Genomic DNA, 19541 nt, shown 5'->3' with positions numbered 1-19541 from the left:
TCCTCCTGAGCATTAAACTCTACTGCCTTCAAGGGGAGATATCACTTCTGATCTAGTGCAGGTATTTTCATTTAATCTACCCTAGTGAGGAATTTGCCTTTAAAAAAAGAGTTGCCTTCAATGTAGCAGACCACCAGTAATGCAAACTTGGTGCTTCTAAAATAACCAGGAGCAGAACGTAAGCTCAGGTAACCTACAAGACAGCAGATCTCGTAGGCATTTCAAACACAAAGCACTCTGCTGCATTCGCTCTAGGTTTATCCCACAATTCCCACCGGAGTGATCCCAGATGGACAGCATCCCTCTGGATCAGGACAAATCAACCCCACGTACATCTACCATGCACTGCTTTGCTTGTGTTGGGAAGCTGGGCTGCTTGTTTATTCCCACCAAGAGGTGGTTTCACTGGGCCAGGGTATCAGACAGATTTGTAAAGAGCACTGGTATCACATTTAGGAGGAGCGGCATTACATAAATTCAAGATAGTTATGGCAAATCTGCCGTACTGAATTGTGGCAGATGTTAGTACGTACTGCAACATGCACCAAAAAAGGACTCTGACCACATTCCTAGGTACAACACCCCCCTCATCCGTGCCTCCCCAAGAACACAGTTAATCCCACTCTAAATTCTGCTAGAGAGGATTCCACAATCGGGCTAGGAGCTTGCTTCTCCAATTTCCTGAAGTTCAAGAATGTGAAGAATGCGAGGTCTGAAACACAGAAACTTTCCTCTGCAGATGACCTGCCAGAACTTGTGCCAGCCTCCAAAAACAGGCTAACTGCCCTGGCAGCACAAACGCGAGCTCTTTGGAGAGGTTTCTGACCTTGTCTTAACACTTTCTGTCCTAGCCTTCCACTCCTCAGTCCTGGAGCAAGATCAAGGCTCTGCTCCTGCTCCAGCTGAAGTCAATGGCAAAACCGCTACCTTGGTGATAGCAGGGTCTAGGCCAAGGTCCATGAATTTCACCACTGTCTGTCTCCCTATCACTCCTTTTCTATCCAATACAATTGCTCAGTTCAGAGCCCTCCTAGAACACAGAGGTGCTCAAACTTTGTTACGCAATAGCAGCTTTCCAGGCCCACTGGGCCACACAATTTGCAGACATTTGTTATCACAAAAGAGTCACAAGTGGCACCCTCGGTGGCAACCTCCGCACACGGAAAGAGGAATGAACGAACTAGGAGTCCTTCTGACTTGATTCTGTGGCTTCTATTCCGATCTCATCAACAAAATCTCCATGCCTTTTTACTGCCATGCCATACAACAGACTCAGGTCTTCAGGGCAGGAATGCTGACTGCCTGAGCATCCATTGTCCTGGCCAGAGCTGCATTCGGACTCCTTCCTCTGTCCCAGCTCGGAACCTCGCTAGCCTTTCTGACAATCCCGGTGTCATCTTTAAGGCCTTTCTCCAGTCCCTCACTGAATCTCCTTTCTTCCTCCTCTGTCAATATCACCAAAATCCACCTCTTCCTCATGGCCCCATTGCTAAAACCCTTCTCACTGCCTTTCTTACTAGTTTCACCCCACCTATGTCTCTGGTCTCATCAATTCATTATTTACAGGTGTTACTAGAGCATTCATCACCTTAGTATCTGAGCACAAACAAGAATGAATTCATCTTCACAATACCCCTGAAGGGAAGGTCAATATCAGGGCTTAATTTCTTAGAGTATTTTCCAGAGCCCCCAACATGCTATAAAAACTACAGGGGGGGTTGAAAATATTTACTCAAGCTCTGCTCCAGACAGCTCTGGTTGAATGTAAGCCCTGGTCAATATTATCTCCAGCATGCAAAGAGAGGCAAAGTGACTTGTCCTGGAGCAGAACACACCTCTCCAGATTCTTTAGTCCTATGCCTTAATCACAAAGCTGTCCCTTCCTACATTCTTTCAATCCTCTTGCCTTATTCCTCCTGTTTTGTGCCTTCTATCATGCTGTCCCCTACATCCAAGATGCTCTCAGGGACTTCATCCACCATCTTCCCTCTTTCAAATCTCTCCTGAAAAACTACTTCTTCAATCACTCCTCTCTTTTTATCACAACTCTTCCTTTCCTGACCTTATTATGAAAGTGCCCGACAAGCTACATAGCTAAAGTTGCACTGAGGTTTCCACTTAAAGCAGGAAGTAAGTCCCCTACATAAAAATACACAAAACTTTGCAAACATTTTTAGTTTAGAAGAAAGCAGCAGCTAATTTTCAGGGTGGTGGTCATGTTTGCTAGATACCAGAATTCAGAAAACGGATTTGTTTTTTACTGTACCCTCCTTGGCGCAGGGTTTATTTGTTTAAAGCATCAAGAAGTTTCATGATACTCCAGAAATAAGTCACATCAACTCACTGGAGCAGAGAACACACCTGTATGGCACTACACATGTTTCAGAACTGGCCAAGCAAATTGAGGTCTTACATTCAACTTGATGGCAATTCTCTGCCGGTAACGCAATAACTATTCAATGCCATATTCCCAGAATTTTGGAATTGATTGAAATGTTTAGGTATCACAGGGCAGAACTCTATTGATTTTGGGGAGAATAGGAATCAGAAAGAGGGAAATGGGGGGGGATACTGAGCCCCTTGCATCTGGCTATCACACTCAGCAGCTTCAGCGGCCTCCCTAATTGTCTACAGATCAAAAAAACTGGTTGATGGAAGCCATTTGCTTGTGCATGTCTCCCTGACTCCCATCTCAGCTCAGCCCGTGATCCCAAAACATTTTTAAAACGCTGACACCCTGAATGACTTTCCTCCCAGACAGAAAGAAAATTAGATCAGATTGGTGGAAGGGAAAGGGAAGCCACAAAGAGCACCCGGCATAAGGGAAAGGGAGCACAAGCCCTAATGGAGGTGGAGAACGTGGGACCCTCATATGGGAGGAGAGGGGCAAGGGGACATTTGGCAGAGGAGGGAATGGGGAGGGTACACACAGCTCCTGGCATGGGGCGGGGGAAACGTGGGACAGTAACATGGGGAGGGAGGAGGGGGGCACACAGATCTCCCAGCATGTGGCAGAGGGGGAATGGGAGAAACACACAGAGCCCCTGCCATGGAGGGGAAGGAAGGAATGAGGGAGCACAGAGCCCCAGCATGCAGGGTGGGGAGAATGGGAGAAAAAGGTATGGGGGAGGGAGACCTGGAGGAGAATGGGAGACTCTGGCGTTGGGGGGGTGGGGCACACAGAACCCCTGGCCTGGAGGGACAAATTGTGAACTCCGCCATGTGGCAGAGGGGGAAACGGGACTCGCACAGAGCTCCTGGCATGAGGGCGGGGGTTGCAGTGAATCCCTGAAATAGAGGGGGATGGGAGGGTTCACACAGGGAGCCCCTGGGAGGGAACGGAAGGAAAAAGAAGCCCCTGGTGTGTGCAAGGAGTGTGAGACGCCCCCCGCCCCTCAGTCATACAGCAAGTTTATTTTTAATTCAAGTATCAATATTTGAGTAAGAAGGCTTATCCGGGGGGAGGGAGCAGATGATTTTGGCACAGAGCAATAACGAGTTCTTTTGCAACATGAGCATCCCATTTAAGGAAACCACAGGTTGCCTGGGAGGGATAATGGAGCCAAAGTCAAGAAAATATACTTTAAAAAAAACAAGCATCAAGTTGCTGAGATCTTGCTGTGCCAAGAGCAGGAATAATGAAGCCAGACGTACCTCTCTCCCCTGCAGCAAACACTACCACATTTATGTGGGGGAAAAACCCACACCTGAATCCCAACTACAATCACTCCAACGGCGTAGGCCGGGTCAGGCCAGTCTGCAGAGAAGCTGTGCCGTCAACACATGACCTTAGTTAACAGGACAGGTCGCACAACTTCCAGCTTCAAAACAGGCAATAAGACTCTGCTCTTCCTGGGCCTGATCCACACCCCATGAAGTCAGTGGGGATCTTTCCACCGACTTCAGTAAGCATTAGATCGAGCATCCTAAAGCACTTCACAGATATCAGCGAAGAGACACAGCCACTCCTCCCCCCCAGTTTACAGATGGGGAAAGCGTGAGTTCTTTCCAACAGATAACGTATCTTTTTTTATGCATGGAAAATGGCTAGCACTTCGGGAGACAAATATGCAACTTATCTAATGTCTCCCAGCTACTCAGAGGCAGGGCCAGGAACAGACATCCCAGGCAGGGTCAAAGGGGTTTGTAGGGAAAAGCTGGGCGCCATCCCCCAACTGTTGTTTTTACTGGCACCCTTACACTTATAAGGAGGCCTCACAAGGTCTTGAAGTTAGACTGCCACAGAATTACCCTGACTGTGGTCACCCCACCATTGGCAAAGAGAGACTGTTCCAGCTGATTTGTACGGGTTGAATTCGTACTTTTCCCCCCAGCTCAAGCGGGCCACTGTGAGGCACCAAGTCACATGATTAATCAAGTGGTACCATGTCAGATATGCAGCACTTATCCAAGGGGTGCTGCCAACGTGCCAGCCAATGGACAGCAAAGCATAAATGGAATGGGCCTCCGAGTTCCACGTAGCATAAAGGAATCTCTTCCCCTATTCCTCCGTTTCTATTCACCTTTAGAATCTCCATGCCTTCACTTTCCCTCCTGTCCTTTGTCCGTCTCGTCTATTTAGACAGTAAGTTCCTGCCTGGAAGAGCCTGTCTCTTACGTCATGTTTGTCCACTGTTGTAACACAACGGGGCCCGGATCCCAGTTGGGACTTCTAAGCACTTTCATAATAAAAATATTTTTTTCATTTATTGGGGTTTTATTGATGATTTTCAATTCATTTCTCTTAACTTTCATTGAGTTAACCATCATCCTAACAAGGGAGAAAAAAAAAATCAAGAACCAGCCAACAAGTTTGAAGTCTAGTGACGCAGAACTAGGCCTGAAGGTGCCATGGAATTCTAAAGGCGCTACCCAAGAGACTGTTCAATTTTTAATTTTACTTTATCAGTTTTGCAGTTAACACACCTGGCACTCGAGATATTGTTCTGAGAACCCATCCCATACTAAGCAGCTATTCCTTCTCTCAGCTTCGTAGTCCGAATGCTGAAATATCATAAATCACTCACAGGCAGTATAGTAATTCTAAAAGAGGGTGATTTTTAGACTATAATGAAGAACTCAGTCTGTTCCCAGCAAAGTTGACAAACTGGCTCTATCTGATACAGATGGCCAAATTAAAAAAAAAAAAAAAAGGCACATACTGGTCATTATCCACTTAAGAGATGCAGGAGACTGGTTGGCTGAAGGGATTAGTAAGAAGATATCAGGCTTTTCACTCAATCCTTAGTCTGAATCCAGAAAACCACAGGAGCAACCAAACCTCTTCGGTATCCTATTAAAAATGAGATCTCAGTCCAGTGGTTATTTCAAATTGCAGTATTACCTAAGGACTGAGTCAGGGATCAAGACCCCACTGGACTATGCACCGTACAGAAATGCCAAGATGGTGATTTTTTTGGTTGGACAAGAACTATCTAAGGTTATTCGTTCACAGGTGTCTCTACCACAAAACACATCATAGCCAATCTCAGCAGAGACTCCCAGGATTGACTCCCACCCTCACCCACAGATGTAGTCCTTCCAAATCAAGGCTGATGTGCACTTGCAAAGCAGTCTGGGAAACTAGCCCTCACTGCTCATGCTATGCCCAGTCTGCGAATAACCGGAAGCTTTCAGTTTCAAGGGCTGTCAAGCCAGTAAGCTTTGAGTAATAGCGTCCTGTAGAAAAGAGAAGCAAAGCTAATTTATTCAACATACCTAATGTGGTGGGTTTAATCAGCTCATCATAAACGTCGTAGAAGGGCAGCCTCTTCATTTTGACATCTGGATGGACCGGATGAATGGGCGGGGATAAGTGCTGAACATCTGTCTCATGTTTGGGTCCCAGCATAGGCACCGGAGGCAACATAGCCGTTGGCACTGCAGAAGCTGCCGAACTGTTATCATAGGGCAAATGACACACCGTGCTGCCCTGCGTCAGTGCAGCGGCGGAGGGCAGTTGCCCTGTCTGAATATGGAGCATGGATAAGTCTGAAGGGGTTAAGATCTTCCTCGGGAACCTTCGCCGGTACAGCTCCTTAATTTTCATCTGAACAGCCGGGCTGCAGCCAGATTTGAGCAGCTGTAACGCCTTTGTGAGCAACTCGTGCTTCCTTCCACTCTTGTTTCTGCCAGCAAAACCCAAGAGAACCTGCAGTTCTGATACCCTAAAGCTCATAACCATGTGCTGCAAGAAAACAGAAAACAACGTTGACATTGCTAATTCCAAATACACAGTCCAAACACAAGCTACAAATTCACTAGATGAAAGTGGCAGAGACCTTAAAAGAGACACTGTCAAATTACAAATCCCATTACCTGCGCGATTATCTACGTACAGGTGAACGAGCCGTAAACATCTAATTTACTTTTACCTCTTTGCATTTTTCTCAGCTTGGACTTTGGAACTAAATGGGTCAGTTCCACTTCCAGTTTCTAGGCAATTTCATTTTTGCACTAGCACAATGTTGTTGTGGGGGGGGGGGGGGTTCTGCCATGCCAAGGGATGGCTAAACAACAAGAACACTTTGGGCCAGATTCTCATTTACACAAAGGCCTCTTTACACCTCTCAAAGCAGGTGAAATGATTCTCACTTGAAGACTCTTTTATATTACCAGTGTGGTATAAAAGAGCCTTGTTGTAAATGAGACTCTGGCCCATAAACTAAAGAACTAGGTTATTAACTGTTTTTAAATTCTGGAACTCCCCACTTTGCTTCTAATACAGAAACTACGGGCCTGCATTATACTGCCCAGTATTCCTTTAAGTTGGCATACGGGGTACCAAATCTGGAACAGATTTAACAGATGATTGATTAGTCAGAAGTTTGGAGTTAACATAATGAAAAGAAATAGTCTAAGAAAAAGCATGCATCAAGTACCAACGCCACACCAAGGCTGGAATTAAATAATTGTCCTATTAAAGGGTATCTAAAAGCAGCTTGCTAATTTTCTCTTCACTACATATGTCACCAATAATTCTCACAAATGGAGCCAGTAGATTCAGCCCACATCTCAGCAAGAGCTCCACAGAGCAGCAGGGTGGCATCATCATTAAAGGCACTTAACACTAACAAGACGTATGGCACCACATTCATACGTTTGAGGTACTGCCATAAATGAAACTGCGCGTCAAATTAATGCACAAATATACTTTTGGATTGCCTTGTCCTCAGCCTCTTTAAGAAGTCACGCTTGCTATTCCACCCAAACGAGTGGGAGCTACTGTATCTTTGAGCTCAACAGATTTAACAAAAAATACGGGTCATTTCCCATGAAAAAAAGGGGTTGCACAAAAGCAGAAACCTCATACGAGACAACTGCCCCTATTTTTTCCCAAATCGATCATTCAGAATGGCTCCCAGTTCACTATGGGCGTTAAGGCCCTGTGTGACCCCAGTCTGGAGATACCTTCCTCCTGCCTACCTTTGTTCAGCTGCGCCAAGGTATTTCACCACAGGAAGTTATTGGTCATGCTGTTTCCATGGGAGAGTCTGCCCACGGGACAGAGTACCAGCCTAAGGCAGGTGAGATCTAGCCCTCGCCCGCTATTAACTTGCTGTGGCCTTGGGCTATTCTGTGCCTCGGGGTATGTTGGCACTGCAAGTAAAGGTATGATTGTACTACAGGTACGTCTGCACTGCAGCTAGAGGCAGTTTCCAGCTCGGGTAGATGCACACACACGAACTAGGGTGCTAAAACCAGCAGGTTAGTTTCTGAGACTGTAGGTGTGTAATCCGAGGGCTCGCCAAGCTGCTGCCCATGCCGCCACGGCTACATGGCTATTTTTAGCACACAAGCTCAAACAAACCTAGCACGTGTACGTCTCCCTGAGCTGGAAATTACACCTGGTGGCAGCACGGGCTTCAGCATGAGCTAGCAACCAGAAGGTGTTCTCAGGCTCCCCAGCGGGTCTGTACTCAGGTTGGTAGCCCATGCCACCACATCTACGCTGACTTCCCATGCTAGCTAGTACAGGTGTGCCTGCCCGTGCTACCACCACGCTTTCACGTGCAGTGCAGCTATGCTCTCAGCTTCTCCACCTGTCAAACAGAGTTTTCTTTACCCACCTGTGTAAAGCAGGCAGAAATCTATGATGGGCACTAGCGCAAAGGATTATTTGCTTTACCTACACTAATTATCTTTTGCACTTAAAAAAAAAAAACCAACACATTAAAACCTTCCATTTTCTGAACTCTCTTATGCACGGCTACTCCTTGCTGCACCCACTACGCAGCCAGGCTCAAAGTTTGTGTGTGCACCAACTATAAATGTGCCTGGGCAATGTGTATCATTTATGTATACTGCAGTAGCACCTAAATGACCCATCCCAGATCATGGCCCCTTTGTGCTGGACACTGCACAGATACATAATAAGAGACGGTCTGTGCCATACAGACTTACCGTCTAAATAGACATGACACACAGAATAGGAGAAAGTATTATTCCCATTCTGCAGAGAGGGAATGGAGGCACAGCGACCTGCCCAGGGTCACAAAGAAAGACAGGGGTGGAGCCAGAACTGAACCCAAATCTTCAATCTCAGTCCACTGGTTTCGCCACAAGACCATTGTTCCTGTCTGATGCAAAATAGGACTTTCCGGATTACTTTGCTACTCACAAGAGCATAAAGAAAAACACTCATGGGATGGCACCGGATGCTGTGGGAGGCTGTTGGTTATGTAAAAAAATCCTTCCAGTCACACAAGTAAAAAGTTAGAAACCAGAACCAGTCAAGAATCAAACCCATTTATATTTATAATGCTTTGTTTATTAACACACATACTGTTGTAATAAGGGATGAAGAACAAATAGCCTTTCATCTCCAAATCAGTAAATCACCAAATCTGATGGCTGGCCGATTAAAATAAGTTAGTGGATCTCTGGCCCAGTCATAGCTGATGCATGTCTACATTATAAAAAGAACATTACTACTTTGTTAGCAGTCTCAGAAGACGTGCCAATGATTAAACTAAAAGGTATATTTACCTTTAAGATGCTGACACCTTCCAGAATGTTTGGATACTGGACATTTATCTGTTCCACAGGGTTAAACCTGAAACCTAATCACCTTAAACATTCTCCATTTTAAAGAAGAAAGAGAATACAGAGTTTCACCACCACCAAGTAGCCAGTTGCCTTCAGGCTACCAAACGAAACAGATTCAACAATAGTAGAATTGTTCTCAAATTAGCTACAATTTATTGAAGGGTTTAAGTCTGCATGGCCTTTCAATTTCACAGACACGCCTTTTCCTCTGTGCTTTATCATCTGACTGCCGTGGGACACTAGGGGGCAGAAGGAAAAGGCTAGGATTCTGTTACTCTGCAAAAGCGAGAAAGCTCGCATTCCTCCCAATAAAAAACAAACGTACCCGTGTGTCTCTCGCTCTCTCTTTTGGTATACAAACCAAGAATATTGTGTACTTGGGTTGATTTGCAGAGCCCAATCCAATGTATTCATTTGAAAAAAAAACAACAATGCTACAGGCAGTACACTTTGCTTCTAAGGGCCAACGTTTTCTAAATTTTCTTGTTCCCGATGCTTCACGCATGAAGAAAATTAGAGGTAATAAAATGCTCTCTTATGTGGCAACATTTCTACTGCTCTCCACACCCCTATTTTAAGAGGTAAAAATTGGACCTATCCCATATTTCTTTTTCCTGGGAATTCCCAGACCAGGCTTCTTGTCTATTTCAATATCGCACAGATTGACAAGAGCGAGCAAGCATGCAGAGTTGAGTTTATTAGGCTCTATTGCATCTTACATGCCAAAAGATCCCAAAGCCGTTTACAAGCCATATATACGAGGACCACTATCCGCCACCGAAAATGCAACCATCCCTAGAGAGCAGCATGCCAGCTGTTTCACTTCCCAGGGCAGGAGGAGGAAGGGGAAATTTTGGCTAAGACAGACAGGGCAAACTCTCTACCACTATGAAAAGTGCCATGTGATCTCTGCTGCAGAACAGACAGGACCACTAGTTAGGGTCTCAAGTGAAAAAAAACCACACATAGTACATTGCAGGGAATTTATCTATCACCTTTCTTGGCTGGTTATTCGAGAGAAGAATAATTTTTAATATTACTGTAACCCCTTTTTTTTTTTTTTTTTTGAGCACTGAGAACGCTTTTCAGAAATAGGAAAACTGCACTATAGATATTTATCAGAAAGATTTTAATTTGGAGACTGTAAACTTTGACAGTGTCTCTTTTAAATACCTTTTAACACTCAAAAGATTATGTTATGGATATAGGTGCATTATAAACCCATCTTGCAAAGACAGCCGTCCTTCGTGACAATCTCAGAGACCCGCAAAGGCTGCCTATTTCACGGAGACCGAACAGCACCCAAGTCCTGAGAACTAAGCCCATTAATTTCCTGGGAGATTAGTGGAGTTTGGTTCACCAGCACCACATTTCTTTTTAAAATACACCTGTACTCGTAGACGGCTGTGTCACCGCTACTCTGGACTCTTATCGACACCTGAAGCGTCTCCGATTACTGCTCACGCAATGCAGCACAGCAGCGGAAAGACTCTCTCATTGCCACAAGTGATCACAATCAAGAGCTCCCAGAAGGCACCCAAAGGCCTATTTAGTGAATGAGCCACATCACACTTGAGTCCACGCTGAATAGCCTGAACCGACAATTGTTGAACAGTGTACAACATTTCTCTTTCCAGAGGAGTCATCCCTGATCATTTAAATAACGGAAGGTGTCCAAGCCCACTCCAGACATAGGGAGCAATCACTTTGCTTTCAGCTGGCTCCTCTTTCTTTACAATGAAAGACAGATGGTAAAAATCTTAGACTAACCCCTAGCGAGGAAGCCAGAAAGGGGGGTAGGGGAGATGGACAAGGGAATTCAGTTGCCGGAAGAGAGCACAGATTTAAAAATAAACTGCAGAGAGCCATGAATAATGCCAGGCTGCACAGGAAAGTCTGAAGCCTGGGAGACCATAAGAGAATCTCAGAGGTGGACCAAGCCTCAGAGAATGTAAACCCATGTGCTAAGCTACATCTACTCTTACAATATGATTTCTCCGCAGAGATTTATTTGCAGAGAGAGAGTATAGTAGAAGATGTCAGAGAAATTCCACCCCCCGCTGTATCTATCCGACCTCACCCTCTGTATATGCTCTTTAACAATGTGCTAACTATGACTCCACTCCTGCAGACTTATGCATGTGCTTAACTTCACACACGAGGAGGCCCACTGAGTCCCAGTGGCACTGCTCACATGCATAAAGTTAAGCATGTGTATAAATCGATGCAGGATCAAAACCTATGTTAAGACATGCCATTTCTCCAAGTCTGCCGATGTGGGACTATTGTCTAGCTTATTACGCTCATGGAACTTTGGTAAACTTTACAAAAAAAAGTCACTGCTTCTTCGCAATAGGAATTCTGCAAAATTGCAACTCTTTCTGATTACAATTTTTGGGTCCAGTTTTTCCATGAACATTTTAACACTTTGGTGCTTACTGAGATAGGAACCCAGTCCTGCTCATATTAAAGTCATAGGGAGTTTTGCTCCCGGCAGCAGGATCAGGCCCTACATGAATATCAGAACAGGATGGGTCACTACTGGAAAGGTTACAGAGGAACACGAGCTCCAGAGAATTATATCCCCATTGTGGCTGCCCAAAAGGTGCCAGTTCCTAAATTCTTGCTATTCACAACACAGGGGTGGGGGAAGGACTCTGAGGCCACTTTAGCCAGCTAAGAGCTGCATTCTAGCCTGTGGGGAAAAATATTACACGCCAATGAGGACACAAATCAGCTTTGGAATTAGTTACCAGGGGCAATTTCATATTCCACAGTCTGGTGGGCAAAGGTGGTTACACTCTGACTCCTAAAAACAAGAAAGAGAAAAGAGAGTGGAGGGAGACGAAACCCCCTCCAGCTGTGAGTGCTGGTGCAGAACTACTGGTCTACAAACAAAGCCACCTCCAACTCTGTGCCCCCCTCTTCCCACGCCTCCATGGCTCTGGGCAAGGGACATCCTGGAGCCATGCCCCTTCCCCCCATGGCAGCTCTGCCCCTCCACTCCGCATTGCTCCCCTTCTGACCCAGCAGGGCCCCTCTTTGTTCCTTGGTATTCCCTGGGCTCTCTGACCCCACACTCGTCTCTGCACCCCGTAAGGGCTGAATTCCCCGGCCCCTTAGCTCTCTGCCACCTCCTTGCACTTCCCCCGAGGCCTCCTGTTCTTCTCCCTCCTTCACCGCCACACCCCACAATTGAACCCCCAGGGTCCTGTGCTCCCCCCCATACCCAAGCTCCTTTGCTTTCTTCAATAGCCACATCCCTGCTCCCACACACATGAACCCCCAAACCCTGTGCCCCTTCCTCCAAGCTTCTGTATCTCCATCATGACCCCCACAGACCCTCTGCCTGCTCCCTGTCCTGTCCTGTCCCACTCAGGACCCAGGTCGCCCTCTTGGTACTCTCTTGAAAACTCCCCTCCATGGATTCCCACGACAGCCTCCCCCAGGATCCTATGGCTCCTCCTAAGAACCCCTTGTCCTGCCCACATCAGGGCTCCCCTGAACCCATCCCACCTTCCAGGGCTTCCCTGCTCCCACACCTCAGGCTCCTCCTCAAACCCCTCTCACTCCACCCCCATTACAAACCCACCCAGGGATTTCCTGCACCCCTAGCCGTCTTGCCCACCCCCTACTCCCCCAAACCCACAGAGCCCCCTGCTCCTGCACCTCAGTGCCCCCCTCCAGCGCCACTGATCCCTCCCAGCAGCCACCAGACTCCACTCATCCTCCCTCTACTCCCCCACTTTGCCCCACTCACAGCCCCCCTGCAGCCCCAGTCCCCTCCCATCCTCCACCCCAGATCCCTCTGCTCCCCCAGGCCTCAAACCCCTCCCTCATCCCATGGTGCCCCCCAACGTTGCCAGTCCCCTCCCCCCCGCTCCCCCAACACTGCAGAGCCCCCAGCTCCCCTGCAGCCCCCAGTGCCATGGGCCTCTCCCAGCCTCCCCCATTTCAACCCCCACAAACCCAGCCCTCCCCTGCTCCCCATCCCCACAGCACCCCCGTGCAACCCCCTGTGCCACCGACCCCTCCAGTATCCCCCAGCAGCTCCCGCCTCCTCGCATCCTCTCTCTGCTCCTCCGCAACCCCAGGTCCCTCTCCCTACCCTCCCGCCCCTCGGTGCCCCCACTCCACCCCGGTCCCCACCTCTCAGTGCCCCCAGACCCCTCCCCTACTCCTCTATCCCTCCCCGTCCTCAGTGCCCCCCCCCAGCCCCCTGCAGCCCCCTGCAGCCCCCAGTGCCATGGGCCCCTCCAGGCTCCCAATTCATCCCCACAACCCCAGGCCCCTCCCCTACTCCCCACAGCACCCCTGTGCCACCGGCCCTCCCAGCCCCTCTCATCCTCTGCAACCCCAGATCCTCTCCCTACACTCCCGCCCCTCGGTGCCCCCGCCCCACAGCACCCCTGTGCGACCGGCCCCTCCCAGCCTCCCCTGCCCCCTCAGTATCCCCACCCCCAGATCCCTCCACCCCACCGCCCCCACAGCCCCAGATCCCTCCCCTACTCCCCACCCCAAGAACCCCTACAGCCCCCAGTGCCACGGGCCCCTGCCAACTTCCCTCTGCTCCTGCCCCCGCGCAGACCCCAGCCCCAGCCCCTCTCCCAGATCCTCCACCCCGGCCCCCAGCCCCAGATCCCCCACCCCTCTGTGCCCCCACCCCGCAGCCCCAGATCTCCCCACCCTCTGTGCTCCCCACCCCGCAGCCCCAGATCCCCGCCCTGTCCTCGGTGCCCCCACCCCAGCCCCAGCCCCTCCACCCCAGCCCCGCAGCCCCAGATCCCCTCCGTCCTCGGTGCCCCCACCCCGCAGCCCCCTCCACCCCGGCCCCCGCAGCCCCAGATCCCCCGTCCTCAATGCCCCCACCCCGCAGCCCCCACCCCGGCTCCCCGCAGCCCCAGATCCCCCCACCCCTCGGTGCCCCCACCCCTGCAGCCCCAGCTCCCCCTCCGTCCCTCGGTGCCCCCCACCCCGCACCCCCTGCCCCTCGGTCTCCCTTCAACTGCTGCCCCCGGAGTCCCCCGTCGCTCCGGCCGGGGGGGGGGGCGGGGGGCTCGTTACCTTCAGCTCCGCCGCCTCCGCCATCTTGAGACATCGTAGCCGAGCCGAGCGGGGAGAGCGGCCAAGGGAGCGGCGACAACTCCGCCCCCGGCCCGGAGCCGCAGAGACCCCGCGCGGGAGGGAGCGGGGCGAAACTCCGCACCCGGCTCTCAGCCGCAGACACACACCCACCCCAGGGACCGGGAGCTCGCAGCCAGGCTGCCTGGCTCATGCTTCCCGGCTGATCACCACACCGCAGCGTTAATTACCACCAGCACGCAGTGCCGGCCACCAGGAGTCCTGCTACTGCAGCACCGAGTAGCATTAATACCAGCACTGGGGTTGTGCAAAACCCACTAGGAGTTACTATGGGCACTCAGCAGTGGTTGCTATTCCCAGGAGCCCTGAGCATTAACAGCAGTAAGTTGCTATCAGCCATGAGTATTGGTTGCTATTACCACCAGTCCTGAGTATTAATAGGAGAATTAGTTGTCATCAGCCATAAGTATTAGTAGCTAAAAGCAGCAGCAGCCCTGAGTATTGATTGCTATTTGCACTAGTCCTGAGAACTGACAGAAGTAACAGTTACTATCAGCCCTGAATAATAGCTAGTTGCTAACAACACTGACCCTGAGTATTCATGGCAGTATTAGTTATCGGCCCTGAGGATTAGCTACTATAATTGGCTGCTAAAGGCACTAGGCCTGAGTATTAATAAGGGTATTAGTTACTATCAGCATTAGCCCTGAATTTTACTAGATAATTACTTACCAACATTACCACTCAATATTTATAGGACTACCTGTCGCTGTGATTATTAATAGCAATCTTAATTGCTACAATTGCTCATTAGTATGGGAATTACTATTAATATTTTTTCGCATGTCTGCATCTGATGAAGTGGGTATTCACCCATGAAAGCTTATGCTCCAATACTCCTGTTAGTCTATAAGGTGCCACAGGACTCTTTGCTGCTTTTTACTGGTGGTAGCGTTATGTTCACAGCATGCACACAAAGCAATTAGATAAAAACATCATTACTCTTGCTGGAAGGCTGAAGTGTACCACCACTTTATTGCTTAGAATGGTAACGCACACGACCCTAAAACCAGAAAAAGACAAAACAGGCTGCTCCCTAAACAAAGCAAGGCACAACTCACCCTCTCATGTCTACACACTCTAAGCATGCTGCTGTAGCACTTCAGTGTAGACACTTACTAAAGTGATAGAAGGGGTTCCCCCAGTGCTGTAGTTAATCTGCCTACCCATGAGATGGTAGCTTGGTCGACAGAAGAATTCTTCCATTGATCTAGTGCTGTCTATACAAGGACTTAGGTTGGCTTAACCATGTTGTTCAGGGATGTGGATTTTTCACACCTCTGAGCAACAAAGCTGGGTCGATCTCAAAGCTGCTGACTTCTACTGCTAGACCCAGATCACATGCTCCCCTACAGAGCCCTCTAGCCTGCAAGCAGGACCAGGAAAACCCCCTGAAATTAGTGACAGCCTACAATTTAACACCGTTTTTATTACACGCCAGGTAGCGATATTCATTATTAGTCATTTAGTCTTCTTGGTATTACTCTTTTGTAGAATCATTTAGTATTCATTATTAGCGATACTTCATCCTAATATTAGCTGTGGTAATGTCAGTTATTAGATATTATTTAACAGCAATATTATTCATCACTAGTATTAATTAAAAGTCATTTTCATTGTAGTAATATTACTTACTCTTCCTAATAATAATAGTGGTAGCTGTATTGTGAGCATAAGTAGCATGACAGCGTAACCTAGATGCTCTACTAAAATCCAGGCCCCATTGGGCTGGACACTGAACATACAGCTCCTGCTCCCCAGAAAGCTCACAATATAAATACAACACAAAGGGTCTGAGGGGAAACTGAGGCACGGAGCAGGGACATGACTTATCCAAGGGCACACGGCAGGGCAGGTCCAGAGCCCAGAATAGACCCCAAGACTCCCAATCCATTGCTCTGTCCACTAGGCCACCCTACCCTCCCAGGAACAGCACATCCTGTCAGCATGGAGGCACGCTACCGCTGCACAGCACCATCCCTTTTAAAGGGCCCCACACTGTAGCAAGCCTGACTCAGCCTAGCTCAGGCCCTCAGCCCCAGGGTGTCCTTGCCAGGGGGTCGGTCAAAGCAGCCCCTCCCCATTCCAATCAAGAAGGGTGTGAGGGTGCAGGGAGCGGGTATGGGGGGGAGGGTTTAATTTGAGAAGAGGCTGGTATTTTGGAGGGCAGGGTTAATCTGGGGGGTGGTTTGAGGACAGGGGGTTAATCGGGGTGGTGGTTTGGGGGTAGGGGGTTAATCTGAATGAAGGGGGCAGGAGGGTTAATCATGGGAGGGGGTGTTTTGGGAGCAGGGGGGTTAATCGTGGAGAAAGGGTGGTTTGGGGGACAGCAGGGAGATAATGTGGGAGAGCTGGGGCTCCATGGTAGTTTGGGGGGCAGTGGGGAGTTAACGTGGGAGAGCTGGGGGCCCAAGGGCAGTTTGGGGAGACAGCAGGGAGTTAATGTGGGAGAGCTGGGGCCCCGGGCTGATTTGGGGGGCAGCGGGGAGTTAACGTGGGAGAGCTGGGGCTCAAGGGCGGTTTAGGGGGACAGAGGGGAGTTAACGTGGGAGAGCTGGGGCCCTGAGGCGGTTTGGGGGGACAGAGGGGAGTTAACGTGGGAGAGCTGGGGCCCAAGGGCGGTTTAGGGGGCAGCGGGGAGTTAACATGGGAGAGCTGGGCCCGGGGGCAGTGTGGGGGGCGGCGGGGCTTTAACGTGGGAGAGCTGGGGCCCTGGGGCGGTTTGGGGGCAGAGGGGAGTTAACGTGGGAGAGCTGGGGCCCAAGGGCGGTTTGGGGGGACAGAGGGGAGTTAACGTGGGAGAGCTGGGGCCCCAGGGAGGTTTAGGGGCAGCGGGGAGTTAACGTGGGAGAGCTGGGGCCCTGGGGCGGTTTGGGGGCAGAGGGGAGTTAACGTGGGAGAGCTGGGCCCTGGGGCGGTTTGGGGGCAGCGGGGGGTTAACGTGGGAGAGCTGGGCCCTGGGGCGGTTTGGGGGCAGCGGGGAGTTAACGTGGGAGAGCTGGGGCCCTGGGGCGGTTTGGGGGGACAGAGGGGAGTTAACGTGGGAGAGCTGGGGCCCTGGGGCGGTTTGGGGGCAGCAGGGAGTTAACGTGGGAGAGCTGGGCCCCGGGGCGGTTTGGGGGGACAGAGGGGAGTTAACGTGGGAGAGCTGGGCCCCAGGGCGGTTTGGGGGGCAGCGGGGAGTTAACGTGGGAGAGCTGGGCCCCAGGGCGGTTTGGGGGGCAGCGGGGAGTTAACGTGGGAGAGCTGGGCCCCAGGGCGGTTTGGGGGGCAGCGGGGAGTTAACGTGGGAGAGCTGGGCCCAAGGGCAGTTTGGGGGGACAGAGGGGAATTAACGTGGGAGAGCTGGGGCCCTGGGGCGGTTTAGGGGGCAGCGGGGAGTTAACGTGGGAGAGCTGGGGCCCTGGGGCGGTTTGGGGGGCAGCGGGGAGTTAACGTGGGAGAGCTGGGCCCTGGGGCGGTTTGGGGGGCAGCAGGGAGTTAACGTGGGAGAGCTGGGGCCCAAGGGCGGTTTAGGGGGCAGCAGGGAGTTAACGTGGGAGAGCTGGGGCCCAAGGGCTGTTTAGGGGGCAGCAGGGAAGGCTTGTGGGGAGTGAAGTGGGATCTAGACACTGGAAGCAGCAAAGTTTCTCTTGCAGCAGGAAACCCACTTTGGGGCCAGCTGGATTCCCCCCTCCTATTGGCAAAGTGGCAGGAGGAGGAGGGCGGATTGGAGGCCCAGAACCCCCCCACCAGGGTCTCCTTACTCACCAAGTTCACTTTGGCCGAGGCCTTCCTCTGGGTCAGGTCAGGAGTGGTTAACCCGGGTGCAGCTGGCAGCAGATTCCGCAGGCCCCATGCTTTGCCGTTACTATTGTCCGTTTTGGTTTGGTTTTGGGGGGGCAGGGTGTTTGATTTCAGGGTGTTTTGTGGGGGGCAGGGGTCTGCAAGCAGAAAAGGGATCCAGCCAGGGAAAGCCCACAACTAACCCTTTCCTCCCAAACCCCAGCCTGCCTGACTCTTTCTTTAGCTGCAAACTCCAGGAACTCAGGATAATACAGATGATTAAATAAATAACCAACCCTCCCTTGCTGCCCCCTGGAGCTCAGCTCCCGCAAAGCAGCTGCAAAAACAGGGCCGAGATCTACGCCTGCCTTCCCACCATGGGATCCCTGCTGCTGGTCCCCCCCAATTCAGCCACGCGGCTCTGTTGACCTGGTCCCATCGTGCCTTGGTCCATGTGCCGTGTGATCTGCTCCCCACTGGGAGCCGGTGGCATTTCACGCCCGCTCAGTGCTGCCTCAGATGCCTACGGCAAGGTGTAGGGCAGTGGAGAACTGGGCCCTTTCACCCCAATGCCTCGTGTCAGTGATGGGTGACCCCCAAGATGCTCGGCATGTGGGGTTCGCCTGGGCTAATTCGGTCCTTCAGTTCCCCACAATCCCTCCCGTCCCAGCCCTACCCCACCCAATTTGGATAGTGGGGGTGCTGAGAGGTATTTCATCAAACTGTAAACCCCGTATATGATGGAACCACTTCAAGCCAGGGGGTGCGGCAGCCCCACTACTTCCAGCACCTATGCCCCACCCTGGACTGTCCCTCCACCCCGACCTTCTTTCTCCCCCTCCTGCCCCCACCCCCACTTTGAACAGACATTTCCACGCTTCCCAGCTCCAACCTGTCAGGATGGATTTGTCTTTCCTGAATTCACAGATTCTAAAGCCAGATGGAATCACCGGGTCTTTAAGGCCAGAAAGGCCCATTAGCCCATCTAGTCGGACTCTTGTATAGTACATTTCCCCCAGATACCCCTCTATTAATCCCAAAGACTCTAATGATACCAAAGCGTTTCAGGCCTTTTGGAAACTCAACTGCACACCACAGGCGGAGAATGGGAGTGACCAATTAATAAAGCAGGGGGACTGGGCCTCAGAATGCCTGGCTTCTATGCCCAGATCTGCCACCAACGCATTCTTATGCCTCAGTTTCCCCATCCATGAAATGAGGATATTGTCTAGCTCTCTGGGGGCTAAGAGAATTAATGAATGTTTGCCCCTGGCATGGAAGTGCAAAGTGCTATCATTAATATTATTATACTAGCCAATTGTATCATATAACATCGGGCATGTGACATTTGTGGTTATTCTGCAGGCCAAACGTATGTACATATCACAGGTCCAGACGTTCACTGAGCATTCTAGGAGTCTGCTAGGGCCTAATTTTTAAGCCCGAACCAGACCCGAATCGGAACTAAGTCCATCTGACCCAAGCAGCTCAAGTTGTTTTCTGACTTGACTCATCCCCCTGAACCTGAGTCAGTGCTGCCACCTCCTTCGGACTTACGTTGGACATGTCTCCTCCAGTCCATGGGG

General features: G+C 50.5%; 1 protein-coding gene across 4 annotated transcripts in view; it reads right to left on the bottom strand.

The window, feature by feature from the left end:
• The window catches only part of PIAS3 (protein inhibitor of activated STAT 3), a 38915-nt gene extending 20673 nt beyond the window's left edge, over positions 1-18242 (bottom strand). For 2 of the 4 annotated variants that reach the window (XM_039513114.1, XM_039513117.1), the window contains exons 1-2: positions 14113-14168; positions 5719-6187 (exon numbers count right to left, since the gene is read on the bottom strand). In XM_039513114.1, coding sequence (XP_039369048.1) covers positions 5719-6187; positions 14113-14136 — 493 coding nt within the window. In that variant the 5' untranslated portion in view covers positions 14137-14168. Of the gene's footprint in view, positions 1-5718; positions 6188-11801; positions 11858-14112; positions 14190-17940 lie in introns of those variants that run through there. The other 2 variants (XM_039513115.1, XM_039513116.1) reach the window with 2 other exon arrangements.
• Between the last annotated feature and the right edge of the window lie 1299 nt (positions 18243-19541).

This window comes from Mauremys reevesii, linkage group 24 (assembly GCF_016161935.1).
Source record: "Mauremys reevesii isolate NIE-2019 linkage group 24, ASM1616193v1, whole genome shotgun sequence".
NCBI lineage: Eukaryota > Metazoa > Chordata > Testudines > Geoemydidae > Mauremys > Mauremys reevesii.
This window is presented reverse-complemented; position numbering and strand designations above follow the sequence as displayed.